The 19,599-nt window shown below is 34.9% G+C and overlaps 1 protein-coding gene across 2 annotated transcripts in view; it reads right to left on the bottom strand.

Moving 5' to 3' along the window:
* The window catches only part of CYLC1 (cylicin 1), a 105,121-nt gene that overhangs the window by 47,235 nt on the left and 38,287 nt on the right, over nucleotides 1-19,599 (bottom strand). For both annotated transcript variants that reach the window (XM_032840608.1, XM_032840609.1), the window contains exons 3-4: nucleotides 2,743-2,783; nucleotides 1,265-1,383 (exon numbers count right to left, since the gene is read on the bottom strand). In XM_032840608.1, the coding sequence (XP_032696499.1) occupies nucleotides 1,265-1,383; nucleotides 2,743-2,783 (160 nt within the window). The remainder of the gene's footprint in view (nucleotides 1-1,264; nucleotides 1,384-2,742; nucleotides 2,784-19,599) is intronic.

Here is a 19,599-nt window from a genome sequence, read left to right as displayed (position 1 = left end):
TTCTGTGTGTGTTGCATATGTGAGATAACTCCACATTAGAAACCAAATGACTTCAAACCTTAGGATTTTCTCAATGACTTATACAGAGATTGGAGCAAGCCCACAGTGATCCATGATATTTAAGGGCCAATCCTTACCATTGATAGTGGGTTACCATTGATAGTGGGAGAGATCTTTTAAAACATATTGGGTACCCTTCATCCCCAAGTTAGCTCAGAAATAAGCTGACTCCCTCGTAGTTTGTCATGACAATGCTTGTGATAACTGTAGGCTTCAAGCCTTAGCTTGATTTTTACTCCTGCTTTCAACATCTCTGATGAAATCAAGCCTGTGAGAGCCCTGGTGTGAACTATTTCCCAAAACAAGGACATAAATTAAACAAATATCTGATCTTATTAATTTCTGTAGCAGTAGTGTAATTTTTTTAAGTCTCAATCCCAAATCTGTCAAATCTGGTTCAATCTGGTTCTCAAAGTGGAAACATACACCAATTTTGCATTTATCTTTTATCTTTTATAGTCCTTTAACTATTCAGTAGGGACATCACCTGTCAATGAAATGGTCATATATAATTAAAGGAGGACAATGAATAGTAGCAGGAAACTTGGATCACTACAGATGTAATGAACAGCACTTGAATAAATGCACTGACTGTAACTCTGCTTTGGGTGATGCTTTTGAAACACATTTTGATATTACCATGGGTGATATCAGACTTCACTTAAATTATAATAGTTAAAATAATATGAAGAGTAAGAATGGGAAAAGAGAAAGATTTGATGTTTCCTTTCAAACATCTCCATCATCTTCTCTTTTAGTAAGCTAGTTTTTCCTTTTCCTTATTAATAATATAATGGCACTTTATAAGAGGTAGAAAGCTTGAATATCCCAGTATCTAGTATCCTGAGTGCCAGATTAAAGAAAATGGAGGAGCCCTGAAACTTCATCAAAATTGGCTCATATTCTAAGATTCAGTTTAGATGTTTTTGCAGCTAGTAAATATTTCCTGAGAGATCCCACTAACAGCAGAATTAGGTTCTGTAGCTTATATAGCCTACTAATTTTATAATGCCTTTGAAAAGGAGGATTAAGTAAAGGTGAAATAAATAAAAATGTATCTGAAATAGATGGAGGTAATCTGTACCAGTAGTTATGAATTTAAAAATTGCTTCCAAAAAAGTAAAATTCAAATTACATATTTTAATTTATATTTGTATATCATATAATCTTAGATTTCGTTAAAAATGACATTTTCAATACTTACAGGAACTGAGATTTGTGATCCTGAAGGTCTTGATCTCCTTTTTCTACCTGGCTGGAGTGGTTTGGGAAATGTCAAAGTAAAATAATCTTGATTCCATAATTTTCCACTTGATTCATTGACTAAAATGAGTGAGAACAATGAATAATTCACAGTTAATTGATTTTGATCAGCACTGAAATATTCTTGAGTAAGAAATATATTGTTTAAGATAAGTTATAGCTTAAAACATAGATTTTTCCTCTGGACTGTATAGTTTATTTGCATATCAATTAGGGAAAATAAAAGAAGATTTCTCCATTTGGCACGAAAGTATGTTTAAAATTGCATTGTAACCTTATTTTCTAGATTAAACTAGTTTTCACAATTTTCACTTAAAGCATAGTGGTTGAAATAATACAAACAGTAGGAATGGAAAATAGAGAAAGATTTGATATTTCCTTTCAAATATCTCCATCATCTTCTCTAGTTTGTCTTTTCTTTATGTCACGCTGGTTATGTTGCAGACAGTATGTCTCCTATAGTCCTTATAGTTGCACAATGCAGAGCACAAAGTAGTCAGTAAAGTCTTTATTGATTAAATCTAATCATTTATTTTAGTGCTCTGGCCTTAATGATATCCAAACAGAATTCAGGGTTACAAACCTAAATCCTGATTTTAGTTCATGATCAGTACATTCAAATATTTAAAGAACTATTATATGAAAGTGTAGTAGCAATAGTAATAACAGAATAGCTGAAATGGCTAACATTTATATACTGATGATTATTTGTCAGACTGTTTTAAGCACATTTAATTATCAAAACAACCCTTTGAATTAGATATAATTTATAATTGTTTCCATTTTATAGATGTACAAAAGTGAAGCACTGAGAGAAGTTAAATTGCTTGCCAAAAATCATAAAGTGGAAGAGCTGAGATTCAGAGACTCTGAGTTTGGCTCAGAGTCCGTGCTCTTAATCACAGTGTTAGAGAATTCTATTTATTTCCCTAAGAATTGGACTAGGACCAGTGGGTTAGAGTTGTATCAGTGCAGGTAGATATCAGCTTAATATATAGGGAGAACTTTCCCTAAGTTGTAGCTGTTCAGCAAAATGAAATGTCCACTTTCATCATTTTGACTATTTTTTCTGTACTCTGGGTTTTATAATTGTGGATTTTAAACAAAAGGAAAACTTACACAATTAAGGTTCATTTTTATAATGAGGAAGAATAAACTATTCACTTTAAAATAGCTAGTACAAACCCACACCAAGGTCAGAAATATTTTAAACACACACACATTCCAACACACATTCACATATACACATAATATAGGCTTTTATTTTATTTTTTTTAAATATAGGCTCTTTTAAATATTAAGAAAAAATCAGTGTGCTTTATGTTTTATAACATTGAATTGAAGATACTAGTCATTTGTCTCTAAAATAATTTTAAATATAATCTAAATAATATTGTACTTTAAAGATTCAATTCTTACTTGGTATGGAATTATCATTTGTTCTGATGTTCACTTCTTGCCTGTTAAAAAAAAAGCTTCAATTAAACTTGTGCTATAGTTAATAATAACTAATAATAATAATATGTCAATAATACAATAATATTATTTGTAATATGATACAGTATGATTATGATACAATATAATATAATACAATATAATATACCAGTGAGAATGCCTGGTATCAAAAGACAAAAAAGTAAGTGTCTGTGAGGATGTGCAGAAAGGAAACATTTGTACTCTGTTGGTAGGAATGTAAACTGCTGCAGCTACTGTGGAAAACAACATAGAGGTTCCTCCAAAAACTAAAAATAGAAGTACCATATGATGCAGTAATTCCACTTCTGGGTGTTTTCTTGAGGACAACAAAATGTTGATTAAAAAAAGCCATATGAGGGGCGCCTGGGTGGCTCAGTGGCTTAAGCCTCTGCCTTCGGCTCAGGTCATGATCCCAGGATCCTGGGATCAAGCCCCACATCAGGCTCTCTGCTCAGCAGGGATCCTGCTTCTCCCTCTCCCTCTGCCTGCCTCTCTGCCTGCTTGTGATCTCTCTCTATCAAATAAAGAAATAAAATCTTTTTTTAAAAGCTTTATGAACCACTATGTTTACTGCAACATTATTTATGATAGCTAAGATACAGAAGCAACCCAACTGTCCACCCAAAGATGAATGGCTAAAGAAGATGTAGTATAAGGGTGCCTGGGTGGCTCAATGGGTTAAGCCTCTGCCTTCAGCTCAGGTTGCAATCTCAGGGTCCTGGGATCGAACCCCACATCGGGCTCTCTGCTGAGCAGGGATCCTGCTTCTCCCTCACCCTCTGCCTGCCTCTCTGCCTACTTGTGGTCTCTGTCTGTCAAATAAATAAAATCTAAAAAAAAATGTAATATATATATATATGTATATACATACATATATTGAGAAATATGTATGAATATAATTATATGTATATATGAATACAATATGAATATATATGAATATAAATATTGAAATTTACATATATACATATATAAAGTATTTCTCAACCATAAAAAATAATTAAATATTCCCATTTACAGCAACATGGATGGGCTTAAAAGGTATTATAAGAAGTAAAATAAGTCAGATAAAGAAATAAAAAAATGCTATATGATTTTATTTATATGTGGAATCAAGAAAAAACAAACAATGTATATATAAACAAAAATAAAACAGACTCTTAAGTACAGAGAACAAGTTGGTGGTTGCCAGAGAAGAGGGTGGCAGGATGAACAAAATAGGTAGAGGATTAAGAGTTATAAAATTTCCATTATAAAATAAGTAACAGGGATGAAATGTATAGCACAGGGAATATAACAAATATTTTAATAATGTAGTATGCTGACAGATGATAACTGCACTAACTGTGGTGAGCACTGCATAATATGTAAAATTGTTGAATCACTATGTTCTACAACTGGAACTAACATAATATTGTACGTCAACTATACTTCAATAAAAAAGTAACATAAATTTTAAAACATGCCAAAATATTATATATCTCCTATGTAATAAATAAGCAATTATACTATAAACACTGATAAACATATAACAAAAATAATTTAAATTTGTACTATTGCTAATAATAATAATAAAAATATTGTTATAAGCCTTCAGTTGTAACATTTTGAAGAATTTTTTATAGTGTAGTTGATACAATGTTACATTAGTTTCAGTTGTACAATATAGCGATTTCACGAATTTATACATTATGTTATGTTCACAAGTGTAGCTCTCATCTGTCCCAATACATTGCTGTTACAATGTAACTATGATCATCATGCTATGATGACTGTCAACTATCGGTTCCCTGCATTTATAAGTCTGATTCTTCTTCTTGTTTGTGAATTTATATTTTGAGATTCCACTTATAAGTGAAATTATATGATATTTGACTTTCTCAGTCTGATTTATTTCATGTATCATAACACTCTTAAGGTCCGTCCATGCTGTCTAAAATGTCAAGGTCTCATCCTTTCCTACTGTTGCATAATATTCCTGGTAAAATGTATTTAGATGTTTTCCTCCTTTTTTTTTATTTTTTAGACTATTTTGAGGAGAATAGTATTAAATCTTCTTCAAAGGTTTGGTATAATTCACCTGCGAAGCCATCTGGCCCAACACTTTTATTTTTTGGCAGTTTTTTTGATTACTGATTCAAGTTCATTACTAGTAATTGGTCTGTTCAGATTTTCTATTTCTTCCTGATTCAGATTTCAAAGATTGTTTCTAGGAATTTATCCATGTCTTCTACATTGTCTAATTTGTTGATACATAAATTTTTGTAGTATTCAATTATAATTCTTTAATTTCTCTTATGTCACTTGCTATTTCTCCTCTCTCATTTCTTATTTTATTTATTTGGGTACTTTCTCTCTCTGTCTCTTTTCTTGATGAGTCTGGCTAAGGATTTATCAATTTTGTTTATCCTTTTAAAGAACCAGGCCTTGGTTTCATTATTTTTTTTTCTTTTTCTTTTTTTTTTTCTTTTTAGTTTCTATGCCATTTAGTTCCTCTGACCATTGTTATTTCCTTTCTTTTACTCACCTTGGGATTTTTGTTTGTTTGTTTTCCTAGCTCCTTTATATGTAAGATTTAATTGTTTATGTGAGCCTTTTCTTGTTTGTTTAGATAGGTCTGTATCCTAATATATTTCCTGCTTAGAAGTGATTTTACTGTGTCCCACAGATTTTGTGTTTTCATTTTCATTTTTCTCCATTTACTTACTTTTTATTTCTTCCTTGACTGTTTAACTCATTTGTTCTTTAGTGTCATGTTGTTTAGTCTCCATGTGTTCATGTTTGTTGTCTATTCTAATCTTTTCTCTTGTGATAGATTTCTAGTTTCATACTATTGTGTTGGAAAAGATGCATGGTATGATTTCAATCTTCTTACATTTATTGAGGCTTGTTTTGTGTCCTAACATGTGACCCACTCTGGAGAACGTTCCATGCACGCTTGAAAATAATGAATATTCTATTGTTTTTGGATGGAATATTCTGTATATACCTCTTATGATGATCTTGCCCAATGTGTCATTCAAAGACGTTATTTCTTTGTTGATTTTCTGCCCAGGTGATCTATCCATTGATATCAGTGGGGTGTAAAGTATCTTACTATAATGCGTTGTTATCAATTTTTCCTTTTATTTCTGTTAATATTTATTTTATGTATTTAGGTCCTCCACTGTTGGGTCTGTAGATTTTATAATTGTTGTAGCCTTCTGTTGGAGTATCATTATGTAATGTATCATTATGTAATGTTTTCTTTTTGTCTCTTGTAAACAGTCTTTGTTTTAAAGTCTATTTTTCAATAAGCAAATAAATAAAGTCTATTTTTTCTCACTTCAGTATCACTACCTTGTCTTTTGTTTCCATTTGCATAGTATGTGTGTTTTTTTAATCCCTTCACATTCAGTCTCTTTATCTATAGGTCTGAAGTCTGTCTCTTGTCAGCAGCATATATAGATGTTAGGTTTATTTTTTATCAATTCTACCATCCTGTCTTTGATTAAATAATTTAAGTCATTTAATTTTAAAGTAATTCTTGATATGTACTTATTTTCATTTTGTTAATTGTTTTCTGGTTCTTTTTGCAATTCTTCTTTTTTCCTTTCTTCTTCTCTTGTTCTCTTTTTTATTCCTAGTTTTTATAGTCTTACATTTGTCTTCCATTCTCTTTGTTTTTTTTATATATCTATCATAGGTTTTGGGTTTGTGTTTGTTATGAGGTTCATATAAAAAATCCTATGTAAATAGCAATCTATATTAATTTTGTTGTCACTTAAGTTCAAAGACTTTTAAAAACTAATTTATTTTTCTCTTTTCCCTTCTTTTTTACTCCTTCCTCCATGTTTTATATATATGTACATAGTCATATATATAATAATCATTTATATATCATTTATAGTCTTTTTTATGTTTTTATTAGTAATTTTCTTATGTCTAATTAGGGTCACTTTTTTTTTCACTTTAAAGTCCCTTTATCATTTTTTATGTAACTGGTTTGTGATAAACTCTTTTATTTTTTTGTGGAAATTCTTTATCTCTCCATCAAATCTGAATAATCTTGTCAGGTAGAGTATCCTTGGTTGTAGGTATTTCCTTTCAGCATTTTGAATATGTCATTGCATTCCTTCTGGGACTGCAAAGATTCCACTGAAGCCTTATGTTTTCCCTTGTAAGTAACTTTTTGCTTCTCTCTTACTGTTTTAAGGTTCTCTATCTTTAACTTTTGACATCTTAATTATTTTGTCATGGTGTGAACATCTTTGGGTTCATCTTGTGTGGAATTCTCAGTGTTTCTTGGATTGGGTGTCTATTTCCTTCCCTGTGTTAGGGAATGTTTCAGTATTATTTCTTCAATTTTTTTTTTGTATCCTTTTCTCTCTTCTTCTTCTTCTTCTGGGGCTTCTATAATGTGAGAATTTGTTTCCTTTATGTTGTCTAAGAGTTCCTTTAACCTATTCTCAAATTTCACTTTTCTTTCTCTTCTTGTCCTTTAGTTTGAGTATTTTACATTGCTCTGCCTTCCAGATCATTGATATATTCTTCTATATCTGCTGATCTGTTGCTGAGACCCAGGACTCATTGAGGTGGCAGGCCAGTTAGGGTGCTCAGACTGCACTGGTCTGTGCTTTCAAAGTAAAGGTGGAGTTTAGATTATACATGTTCATCCCTACCACCTGGAAAGCATTCCAACAGCTCTCCTACCATTTGGCAGTGTTCTCAGGCTGACTTTTTTCTATTATAGTTGCCCATTTGAACTGCAGCTTCTTAAAGAAAGAAAAAATAGCAAAAGAAAAAAATAAAAATTTTAAAGAATACAAAAAAGAACAAAAAGAAAACAAGACAAAAAAATGTGGCTGATTTGCCATGCTCCAGCATTACTAGGGCTGTGTTGGCTTGTATACACTGAACCAGCTGAGATTGTAAGCTCACTGTGTGGGACTGGACTTTATTCTAGTCTGGGACTTTAAGGTGGGCATGAGAGAACATTTTCACAGCTTCTATGGACCCTTTTAAATAGCAGCATTTTTCCTGTGCCCCAGCTCAACTAAAAGTGGTGTGAGGTTGTGAACACTAAGCTCACTGAAGTTACAAGCTTGTTGTGTCAACTACACCAATTAGTTATGGAGTCTGGACCCTTCCTTGGTATGGGCTTTTAAGGTGGAGTGCAAAAATAAACTGTGTTGTTCTCTAGTCCCTCTGACTTGGAGAACATTCCTGCAGCTCCTTTGCCATTTGGTGGAGTTCTAGTGTAGTCGCTTTTATATACTAGTTGCTTTCTTTCTTTCTTTCTTTCTTTCTTTCTTTCTTTCTTTCTTTCTTTCTTTTTTTTTTTAGCAGCTCCAGATACTGCTGATTTTTTAAAGATTTTATTTATTTATTTGTGAGAGAGAGAGAGTGCACACAAGCAGGCAGAGGCAGAGAGAGAAGCAGACTCCCCGCTGAGCAAGGAGCCTGATGTGGGGACTCAATCCCAGGACCCTGGGATCATAACCTGAGCTGAAGGCAGCGGTTTAACCAACTGAGCCATCCAAGTGTCCCTTTTTTAAATTTAAATTCAGTTCAGTTAACATACAGTATTATAGTATTATTAGCTTCAGGGGTAAAATTTAGTAATTCATCAGTTGCCTATAACACCCAGTGCTCATGATTTCAAGTGCCCTTCTTAATGCCCAACACCCAATTATCCCATCCACCGACTGCTTCCCTCCAGCAACCCTGTTTGTTCCCTCTAATGAAGAGTCTCGTGGTTTGCCTCCTTCTCTGTTCTTATCCTGTTTTTTCTTCCTTTCCCCTATGTTTACCTGATTTGTTTCTTAAATATCACATATAAGTGAAGTAATATGGTATTTGTCTTAGTATAACTGATTTATACTTATACTTTAACTTTATACTTGCTTAGCATAATAACCTCTAATTCCATCCATGTCTTTGCAAATGGCAGGATTTCATTCTTTTTGATGGCTGAGTAATATTCCATTGTATATACAGACCACCTGTTCTTTATCCATTCATCTGTCAATGGACATCTGTTTTTTCCCATATTTTGGCTTTTGTGGATGGACATTGGTACTATAATTATTGGGGGTGCAGGTGTCCCTTTGAATCACTATTTTTTTATCCTTTGGATAAATACCTAGTAGTGCAATTGCTGGGTCCTATGGTAGTTCTATTATTTACTTTTTGAGGAAACTCCATACTGTTTTCCACAGGGGTGGCACTAGGTTGCATTCCCACCAGCAGCATAAGTAAGATGGTTCCCCTTTTTCTATATCTTCTGTTGTTCTTTACATCAGTCAACATCTGTTGTTTCCTGAGTTGCTAACTGTAGCCATTCTGACCAGTGTGAAGTGGTATTTCCCTGTGGTTTTGATTTGTATTTCTCTGATACTGATTGAAGTTGAACATTTTTTCATGCGTCTTTAGCCATTTGTATGTCTTGGGAGAAAAAAAAAAGTCTATCCATGTCTTCTGCCCATCTCTTGACTGGATTTTTTGTTTTGGGGTTTTGAGTTTGATAAGTTCTGTATAGATTTTGGAAACTAGCCTTTTATCTGATATGTCATTTCTAAATATCTTCTCCCATTCCTTAGATAATAATCAACAAAACTAAAATGGAACCTACTAGTTGTTCTTTTATTTATTTTTATTTTTTTTGCCAATTCTTCTTTTTTTTATTAATATATAATCTATTATTTGCTTCAGGGTTACAGGTCTGTTAAAGCATGCCTTTTTTTCCCCTGTGTCCGGGGGCAAGGAATCTCTTCTTGGTCCCTCAGTACTATTTTTCCCTACTGCTGTACACAGCATCAGGGGTGAGGGCTCCCATTTTTACTGTATCTCCATCTCTTCTGTTGTCCTCTTTGCCATTCTCTATATCTTTGTGTGGAAACGGTTCAATCAGCCCTTAGTTTTTCTTCAGGAGTAATTGTTCTATAAATAATTTTAATTTGGTGTTTTCCATGGAGGAGGTGAGTTCAGGGTGTTCCTATATTACCATCTTGGGCTGCAACCAACACTTTGAGAAATGTTATGCATTCGCTGACCTGGTCCATTTTTTAAGAATGTCTACTTATAAATCATACACTTTTCCCCAACCCTAAGTGAAATTATTTTCAAAAAGGTATATTTTTCATCAGATACTTGAAGAAGAATAAACCACGGATCAAAAGCTACAATAAAAACATAAATTTGACAAAACCTAAAATTAATTAAATTTTTATAGAACAATAAATCAAACCAGCCCCCTCATCCTCTAATGAAAGTGTCTAAACAAGTAGAAACTCACCTATTTCCTACACATAATAAATAAGTTTTGAAAAAAATGAAACACGACAACTTTTTAATGTTCTCAGAACTTAAAACATCTAACGATATCCGAAAAGGTCACAGGTAAATGTTGATATGGATTTTGAATTGTTTCTACACACAGGAAAAATTACTGTATAATATTTTCCATTCAAAAAGTACCCATTGAATTAGGCAATAATCATGATGTTTACTGAGGATACATATGGTGTAATTTGCTTTTTAAAAATTTTACATCATTACTAGTTATCAGGGACAATGAGTTGTGACCATTGCTAATTCTGAGATTGTACTCATATACACATATATCTTGGAACTTGATTTTTTAACTGACTTTAATTATCAAGTTAGTAAATGTAACTTTTTCTTTTTATAAGTAACTACTTAATTTAACTTGTATTTATATTTGTGTCAAATCTATGTTCATTTCCTAAGTAAAGCTCTAGTATCCAGCATAAAGCCTAGTCCATACTCATCATTAAATTACTACCAACTTACTTAGGAAACATTTTGGATACACCAGTTTAAAAAAAAATTATAAACCATTGGTTCTTAACTAGATGTGAACATCAAAAATAAAAATAAATGTGAACATGCCTTACAAATGCTCCTAGACCCTTGAAGCAGAATTTCTGGGTGTGGCTTAATGAAGTCTGTATTTTAAAACTCTCCTAGGTGGGGTGCCTGTGTGGCTCAGTTGGTTAAACATCTGATTTTTAGTTTTGACTCAAGTCATGATTTCCCTCAAGGCCTGGGGATAAGGCTTGTACTCAGTAGGAGTGTGCTTCAGATTCTCTCTCCTTCTCCCTCTATCACTGATAGAAGAATTTAAAATAATGTTCATAAAGATAATCACTGTATTTGAGTAAAGAATGGAGTACACCTCAATGATACCCTCAACACAGAGAAAGAAAACAAAAAGGAACCAATCAGAGATGAAGTACTCAATAACTGAAATTAAAAACACACAAAATGTAATACATCACAGATAAAAGGAAGCAGCAGGATCAGTGACTTGTAAGAGTAATGACAAAGCAATCAAGCAAAACAGGAGAGAGGGAGAGAAAAAAAACTATTAATGTAACTCAGAAACATCATCAGCTATAATAACATTTGAATTATAGGGATCCCAGAAGGAGAAGAGACAAAAGGGGGTAGAAAACTTATTGGGGGGGTCCACAAAAAGATTCATAGTAATTAAAATTACAAAAAAAGTATAGATTAAGAGAGAATTTTTATTTATTTTTTAAAAGATTTTATTTGGTTATTTGACACACAGAGAGAAAGAGAGAGCACAAACAGGGTGAGCTGCAGGCAGAGGGAAAGGAAGAAGCAGGCACTCTGCTCAGCAAAGTTCCCCCGACAAAGTACTTGACCCTGGGATCATGACCTGAGCTGAAGACAGATGCTTAACTGACTGAGCCACCCAGGCACCCCAAGAGATAATTTTTAAAGCAGCAAGAGAAATCAGTTACAAAGGAACCCATAAGGCTATCTGTGGATTTTTCAGCAGAAACTTTGTAGACCAGAAGAAAGTGACATGATATATTCACAATAATGAAAGGGGGGGGGGAACAAAAACAAAAACAGGACAGAACCTGAAATCAAGAATAGTCTATGCAGCAAGGCTATCTTTTAAAATAGGAGGACAGATAGTTTCCCAGAGAAATTAAAGTTAAGAAATTCATGACAAACCAGTGCTATAATAAATATTAAAATGGTAAAGAAAAGCCATAAGCAGGAGTAAAAATGTAGGAAGGATAAAAGCAGTAAAATTAAGCATATCTATAAAAATCAGTCATGGGATTTACAAAATAAAAGAATGTGAAGTATGACACCATGGACCAAAAACATAAGGGGGAAAGGAATAAAGAATAGGTACAAACTCAAGTGACTATCACCTTAATATAGAGTGCTATGTGCATAAGATGTTATATGTTAATCTACTTGTAATGGTAAATCAAAAACCAGTAACAGATATTCAAAAAATACAGAAAAAAAGAATACAAATATATCAATAAAGCCAACAAACAGTGAGAGGAGAGGGAGAATAAAGGAACAAAGAAGAACTACAAAAAAAAAAAAAACCATAAAACAAATAACAGAATGTCAGTAAGTACATACCTAACAATAATTAGTTTGAATCTTAATGAACTAAACACTGCATCCAAAGGCATAGGGTGAAGAATGGGTAAAACAGCAAGACCCATCTATAGTCTGCCTACAAGAAAGTCATTTCAGACCTGAAATCACACAGAGATTGAAAGTGAGAAGATGGCAAAACATTTGTCATGCATATGGAAGTGAAAAGGGCACCAGGGTAGGATTACTTATATCAGACAAAATATACTTTAAAACAAACACTGTAATAAGACACAAAGAAGGACATGACATAATCATTAAAGGAATAATCCACCAAGAAGATATCACAATGTAACTATTTATGCACCCAACATGGAAGCACCAAATACATAAAACAGCTAATAACATACATAAAGGAAGTAATTGGTAATAACACAGTAATAGTAGGGGAATTTAATACCCTACTTACTTCAATGGGTATATTATCCAAACAGAAAATCAACAGGGAAACAGTGACTTTGAATGACACACTGGATCAGATAGATATAATAGATATATTTAGAATATTCCATCCTAAATCATCAGAGTACCTATGTTTTTCAAGTGCATATGGGAGCATTCTCCAAAACAGATCACATATTAGACCACAAAATAAGTCTCAATAAACTTAAAAAGACTGAAGTCATACCATGCAGCGTTCTAACCACAATGCTGTGACACTAGAAATCAACCACAAAAAAATAATCTGAAAAGAACAAAAATATGTGGTGGTTAAATAACATCCTACTAAACAACGAATGGATCAACCAGGAAATCAAAGAGGATACCAGAAAATCCATGGGGTCAAAAGAAAAAGATAGCATAATGATAAAAAATCTTATGGATGCAGCAAATGTTGTAAGAAGGAAGTTCACAGCAATACAAGCTTAATCCAAATAGCAACAATAAAAACAAAAATCTGAAACAAACTGCTTGACTTGCATCCAAAGGAGCTAGTAAATGAAGAAAAAACAAAATGTAAAAGCAAATAACAAAAATTAAAGCAATATAAATAGAAACTAAAAAATAACAGCAATTAATAATAGTATAAATCAATGAAGCCAGGACCTGGTTCTTTGAAAATATCAACAAAATTGATACAATTTTAGCCACATTCATAAAAAAAAAGAGAGACAGAGAATTCAAATAAATTAAGATATGAAAGAGATGAAATAGTAATCAGCATGACAGAAATAGAAAGGAGTGTAAAATAATACTATGAAAAAAAAAATGCCAACCAATTGGAAAACCTGGAAGAAATGGATATATTCCTAGAAACATAAAACCTCCAGAACTGAACAAAGAAGAAATAGAAAATTTGAACAGACTGATTAGCAGCAATGAAGCTGAATCAATAATAATAATAATAATAATAATAATAATTTCCCAACAAATTCAAGTCCAGGACCAGATGGTTTCACAGGTGAATTCTACCAAACATGTGAAGAAGAGGTAATACCTATACTTCTCAAATAGCTCTAACAAATAGAGGATGGAAAGATTCTGAAACCATTGTATGACAGCAGCATTACCCTGATACCAAAACCAGATAAAGACTGAGGGAGAGACACAGAGGAAGAGAGAGAGCTACCGGATGGTATCTCTGATGAACTCTGAACTTAGATGCAAAAATACTAGTAAACTGAAACCAAAAAATACATTTAAAAAAAGCATCACCACAATTAAGTGGCATTTATTCCAGAGATGAAATGGTGGTTCAATGTTTACAAATTTACCAATGTGATAGATCACATAAGAGAAAAAATTAAAAATCACATGATTATTTCAATAGATGCAAGAAAAAAATTTGACAAGTTGCAGCATCAATTCATGGTAAAAACCCTCAGCAAAGTAGATTTAGAAGGAACATACCTCACCATAATGAAGGCCATATATGGAAAACCCACAGCTAACATCTTATTCATTTGGAAAAAGTGGGAGAATTTCCCTAAGACAAGACAAGCCCACTCTTTAACACTTATTCAACACAGTATTGGAAGTGCGACCTACAGCAATCATAAAGAGAAAAAAAATAAAAGACAACTAAATTGCTAAGAGTGAATTAAAGTTCTCACTATTTGCAGATGACATGATACTACATACAGAAATCCCTAAAGACTCCATTAAAAAAAAAAAAAACAATTAGTTTTGCCAAACTACTTGTATTGCTAAACAAATACATAAGATCACAGGATACAAAATGAATACACACAAATCCATTGCTTTTCTATATACTAATGATAATATGGCAGAAAGTGAACTTAAGAAAATAATCCCATTTACAATTGAACCTAAAATACTAAAATGTCTAGGAATAAACTTAACCAATGAGGTGAAAGATCTGAACTCTGAAAACTATAAAACTTTGATGAAAGAAAGTGAAAACAACGTGAATGAAAAGATATTCCATGCTCACAGATTGGAAGAGCAAATATTGTTAAAATGACCATACTACACAAAGCAATCTACAGATATAATGCAACCCTTACCAAAATACTAACTGCAGTTTTCACAGTACTAGAATAAATAATTTTAACAGTAATATGAAAACAACAACAAAAAAGACTTTGAATAGCCAAAGATATCTTGAAAAAGAATGAAACAGGAGGTATTAGAGTCCTAGCTTTCAAGATATGCAGCCAAGCTGCATATATAATCCCCAGAAATAAACTAATGATTATATGGTCAATTAATCTATGACAAATGCGGCGAGTATATGCAATAGAAAAATTTCTCTTCAACAAATGGTGTTAGGAAAATGGGGTGGCTGAATGAAAGATAAAAAAATGAAACTGAACCACTTTTTCACATCATACACAAAAATAAAATCCAACTGGAATAAAATCTAAATGTACGACCTGAGGCCATAAAACTCCTAGATGAGGGCACAGGCAGTAATTTCTCTGACATTGGCCATACAACGTTTTGCTATATATTACTCCTGAGGCAAGGAAAACAAAAGCAAAAGTAAACTTTTGGGACCACATCAAAACAAAAACAAAAACAAAACTTCTGCACAACAAAAGAAACAGCAAAAATTAATCTAAAATACAACTTATTGAACAGGAGAAGATATTTGCAAATGACATATCTGATTAAGGTTTAGTATTGAAAATACATAAAAACTTATAAAACTCAATCCCTCAAAAAAATTCCAGTGATAAATGGGCAGAAGATATGAACAGACATATCTCCCAAGAAGACATCCTTATGATTAACAGATATGAAAATATGTTCAACAATACTCATCATAAGGGAAATGCAAATCAAAATCACAGTGAGGAGTACCTTGGAGGCTCAGTCAGTTAGGTGTCTGTCTCTTGTTTTCATCTCAGGTTATGATTTCAGGGTCATGGGATTGAATCCCCACTTTAAGCTCCAAACTCAGTAGGTAGTCTGGTTGAGATTCTCTCTCTCCCTCTCTCTCTCTCTCCCCACTCACTCTCTCTCTCACTCTCTCTCTAAAATAAATAAGTATCTTAAAATAAAACCACAGTGAGATATCACCTCATTCCTATATTAATAGCTAAAATAAAAAACACAAAAATAAAATTGTGTTGGTAAAGATGTGGAGAAAAAGAAACCCTAATATACAGTTTTTGGTAATAAAAACTGATGCAGGGGTGCCTGGGTGGCTCAGTGGGTTAAAGCCTCTGCCTTTGGCTCAGGTCATGATCTCAGGGTCCTGGGATCGAGCCCTGCATAGGGCTCTCTGATCAGCGGGGAGCCTGCTTCCCCCCTCTCTCTCTCTGCCTGCCTCTGTGCCTACTTGTGCTCTCTCTCTCTGTCAAACAAATAAAATCTTAAGAAAAAAAGGGGGGGGACAAGATGGCGGGGAAGAAGGAGGAGGCGCCTTTTCAACCTGTACCCTAAAGTGAGCTGATTACCTACCAAAGAACTCCGATCACCCATGAAATCAGCCTGAGATCAGAATTATACACATCTGGATCTCTATAGGGGCAGAAGACGCCAGTGGGCAGGTAAAGCAGAGTGGGAAAGGCAGCCTGATAAACAAAAGGGGGAGGGAGCCACCAGAGGTGACCGGTTGGAAAGTAACACCCCTAATACGAATGAGAGTGCCCTGCATCTGGGGACCAGCATTAACTTGGAGACTGGTAGAAAGCACTCCAAAAGAGCAAAAGATCATGGGGCGGGGGGGGGGGAATTGTGGGAATCGGGGCGGCTAGGGACAGGGGCTTAAGTCCCCGGTCCCAGGACAGCCTCCCCTGGCACTGAGCCAGAGAGAGTGCAGCGGAGAAACCAGGTCTTTGTCCCTGAGCTGCCAGCGCGCCCAAGATTGCGTGGGTTCTGGCCCCTGTGAGGGGATGGGAGCCACACCAGAAGGCAGAACGCGCGAGCCCTGCTACAGAGCCTGAGATGCGTGCGCCCCTCATCCTCCCCTGAGAGAGGTACAAAGGCCCAGCCGGCTCTCTTTGACATGCGCCATTGTTTCAGAGCCTAAGACACAGGCCCCAGACTCTCCCCTGAAAGAGGTGCGCACAAGCCAGGTGCTCTTAGACCCAGAAAGACCAGGCACTCCCAGCCCAGGCCAGCGGGAAAAACTCAGTGTGGGATCGCAGCTTGGAACCTCTCTGGCGGTCTGGAGCTGCCCAGAGAGCCGCCGCTGCTGCCGTGGTTTTGGGTACAAGCAGAAGATCCTGCGTCCCCAGGGACTGCGACTTGGAACCTGCTCAGCCAGCAGCCAAGGGAGGATTTATATGGGCTCTGCAACACCCACAGAAGAACAGACTGAGGCTTCTCTCTGAGAGGGAGGTCAGGGTGCAGTTTGCTTTCCTCTAAACCTACAAAAACCATCAAAAGCAGTCAAGGTGAGAGGAAAAAAAAAAAAAAAGGTGAACAAACATAAAAACCTCCAGAGAACAAAAGCCTGAAAAAACCAGTTTCCTCAGAGCCCACCCCCTTGAGGGGGACTGGAGGACTTAACTCAGGGAACATCATTGACTGAAAACCCACGTGGCAGTCCCCTCCCCCAGAAAACCAACCAGGAAAGAAAAAAAAAAAAGACTACAAGAGAACTACCACCACTACTTCATAGGACAACTTTTATTTTTAATTTGTTCCCACTATTCTGGCTCATTTTTTTATAGATAATTTTTTAACCTATTCACCATCACAGCGAGCTGTCCAATACATCAAATTCCATAATAACCTCCTAACCTGAACTTTTTGATACATACACCTGTGTTTTTCTTTTGCATTTCTATTTTTTGAATTTTTTTTAGTTTAGTTTAGTGTAGTTTATTCCTTTTTTATTTTTATTTTCTAATATTCATATAGAGTTAAACTTCAAAGTAATCCCCTTTCCCCAATGAATACTACCCCTATAGGTAAACCAATTTTTAATCCCCCTTTAGCCTAGGAAAGTTGAGTCCTTTAACAAAGATATCAAGATACATCCAGGAAGAATCAAAACAACCTTCCTTGCCCACACTGAGAATTTATAACCACTCTCCCAACTTTTTCTTCCACCAGTGTTTCTGTGTTTTTGTGTTTGTCCTGATAGTATATAAATCTTACACTTGGGGTTCTTTTCGACAAGGTTCTTCCTTTATTTGCATATATATAATTTTTTTCTCTTGTTATATAATTTTATCAAGTCTTTTTGTTTGTCTGTTTTTGTATGTATACCTCATAAATCTTACCTTGGGGCCCATTTGGGCTGAACCTTCTCTTTCATCTTCCCTTTCTGTCTCTCTCTCTCTTTTTTTCTTTTTCTTTTTCCTTTCTTTTTTCTCTCATTTGGGTGGGGAATCCTGATTGCTCAGAAGTGTTCCAGGGTGCACCCAGACTGCACCACGGTCGATACATCCAGCTACATCTGTTCAGTCATCTCTCACCAAAATGACTAGGAGGAGGAATGCCCAACAGAAGAAAAATACAGAGGATGGACCTTCTGCAACAGAGCTAACAGCTATCAACATAGACAATATGTCGGAAAGAGAATTCAGGCTAACAATTATACAGGCAACAGCTAGGTTGGAGAAAGCCATGGATGACTGAATGGAATTGATTAGAGCTGAACTGAAAGCGACCAGAGATGATGTTCACAATGTTAGGGCAGAGCTGAAAGCTACCAGGGATGAGGTTCACAATGCTCTCAATGAGTTCCAATCTAATCTAAATTCTCTCAAAGCTAGGGTAACTGAGACAGAAGATAGAATTAGTGATCTGGAGGACAAACAGATAGAGAGAAAGGATCAAGAGGAAGCCTGGAACAAACAGCTTAGAAACCACGAAAACAGAATCAGGGAAATAAATGATGCCATGAAACGTTCCAACGTCAGAATCATTGGAATCCCTGAAGGGGAGGAGAAAGAAAGAAGTCTAGAAGATATAGTGGAACAAGTTCTTCATGAAAATTTTCCCAATCTCGTAAATGGAACCAGCGTTCATGTACTAGAGACCGAACGAACTCCACCCAAGATGATAGATTCCAGAAAAACATCAAGGCACCTGATAGTCAAATTGAGGAATCATAATTGTAGGTATAATATCTTGAAAGCTGCTAGGACAAAGAGGCTCCTTACGTACAGAGGAAAGCCCATCAGAATAACGTCATACCTGTCCACAGAGACCTGGCAAGCCAAAAAGGGCTGGCAAGATATATTCAGGGCACTAAATGAGAAGAACATGCAGCCAAGAATACTTTATCCAGCAAGACTGGCATTCAAAATGGATGGAGAGATAAAGAGTTTCCAAGACCAGCAAGGCTTAAAAGACTATGCAACCACCAAGCCAACACTGCAGGAAATATTAAGGGGTGTTCTAAAAAAGAGGAAAAATCCTAAGAATAGCATTGAACAGAAATATAGAGACAATCTACAGAAAGAAAGAGTTCAAAAATAACGCGATGTCAATAAAAACGTATCTATCAATAATCACTCTCAATGTGAATGGCCTAAATGCGCCCATAAAATGGCACAGGGTTGCAGATTGGATAAAACGATAGGACCCATCCATATGTTGTCTACAAGAGACCCATTTTGAACCTAAAGATACACCCAGACTGAAAGTGAAGGGTTGGAGAAGCATCTTTCATGCCAATGGGCCTCAAAAGAAGGCTGGGGTAGCGATTCTCATATCAGATAAATTAGATTTTAAATTAAAGACTGTAGTAAGAGATACAGAAGGACACTCCATCATTCTTAAAGGGACTATCCAACAAGATGATCTAACAATTGTAAATATCTATGCCCCCAATATGGGAGCAGCCAATTACATAAGAAAACTATTAATCAAGATAAAGAGTCATATTGATATGAATACATTAATAGTAGGAGATCTTAACACACCTCTCTCAGAAATAGACAGATCATTGAAGCAGAAAATCAAAAAAGAAACAAGAGCATTGAAAGACACATTGGA

Source organism: Lontra canadensis, unplaced genomic scaffold, assembly GCF_010015895.1.
Source record: "Lontra canadensis isolate GAN:19392208 unplaced genomic scaffold, GSC_riverotter_1.0 scaffold114, whole genome shotgun sequence".
In the NCBI taxonomy this organism is placed as follows: Eukaryota; Metazoa; Chordata; class Mammalia; order Carnivora; family Mustelidae; genus Lontra; species Lontra canadensis.
This window is presented reverse-complemented; position numbering and strand designations above follow the sequence as displayed.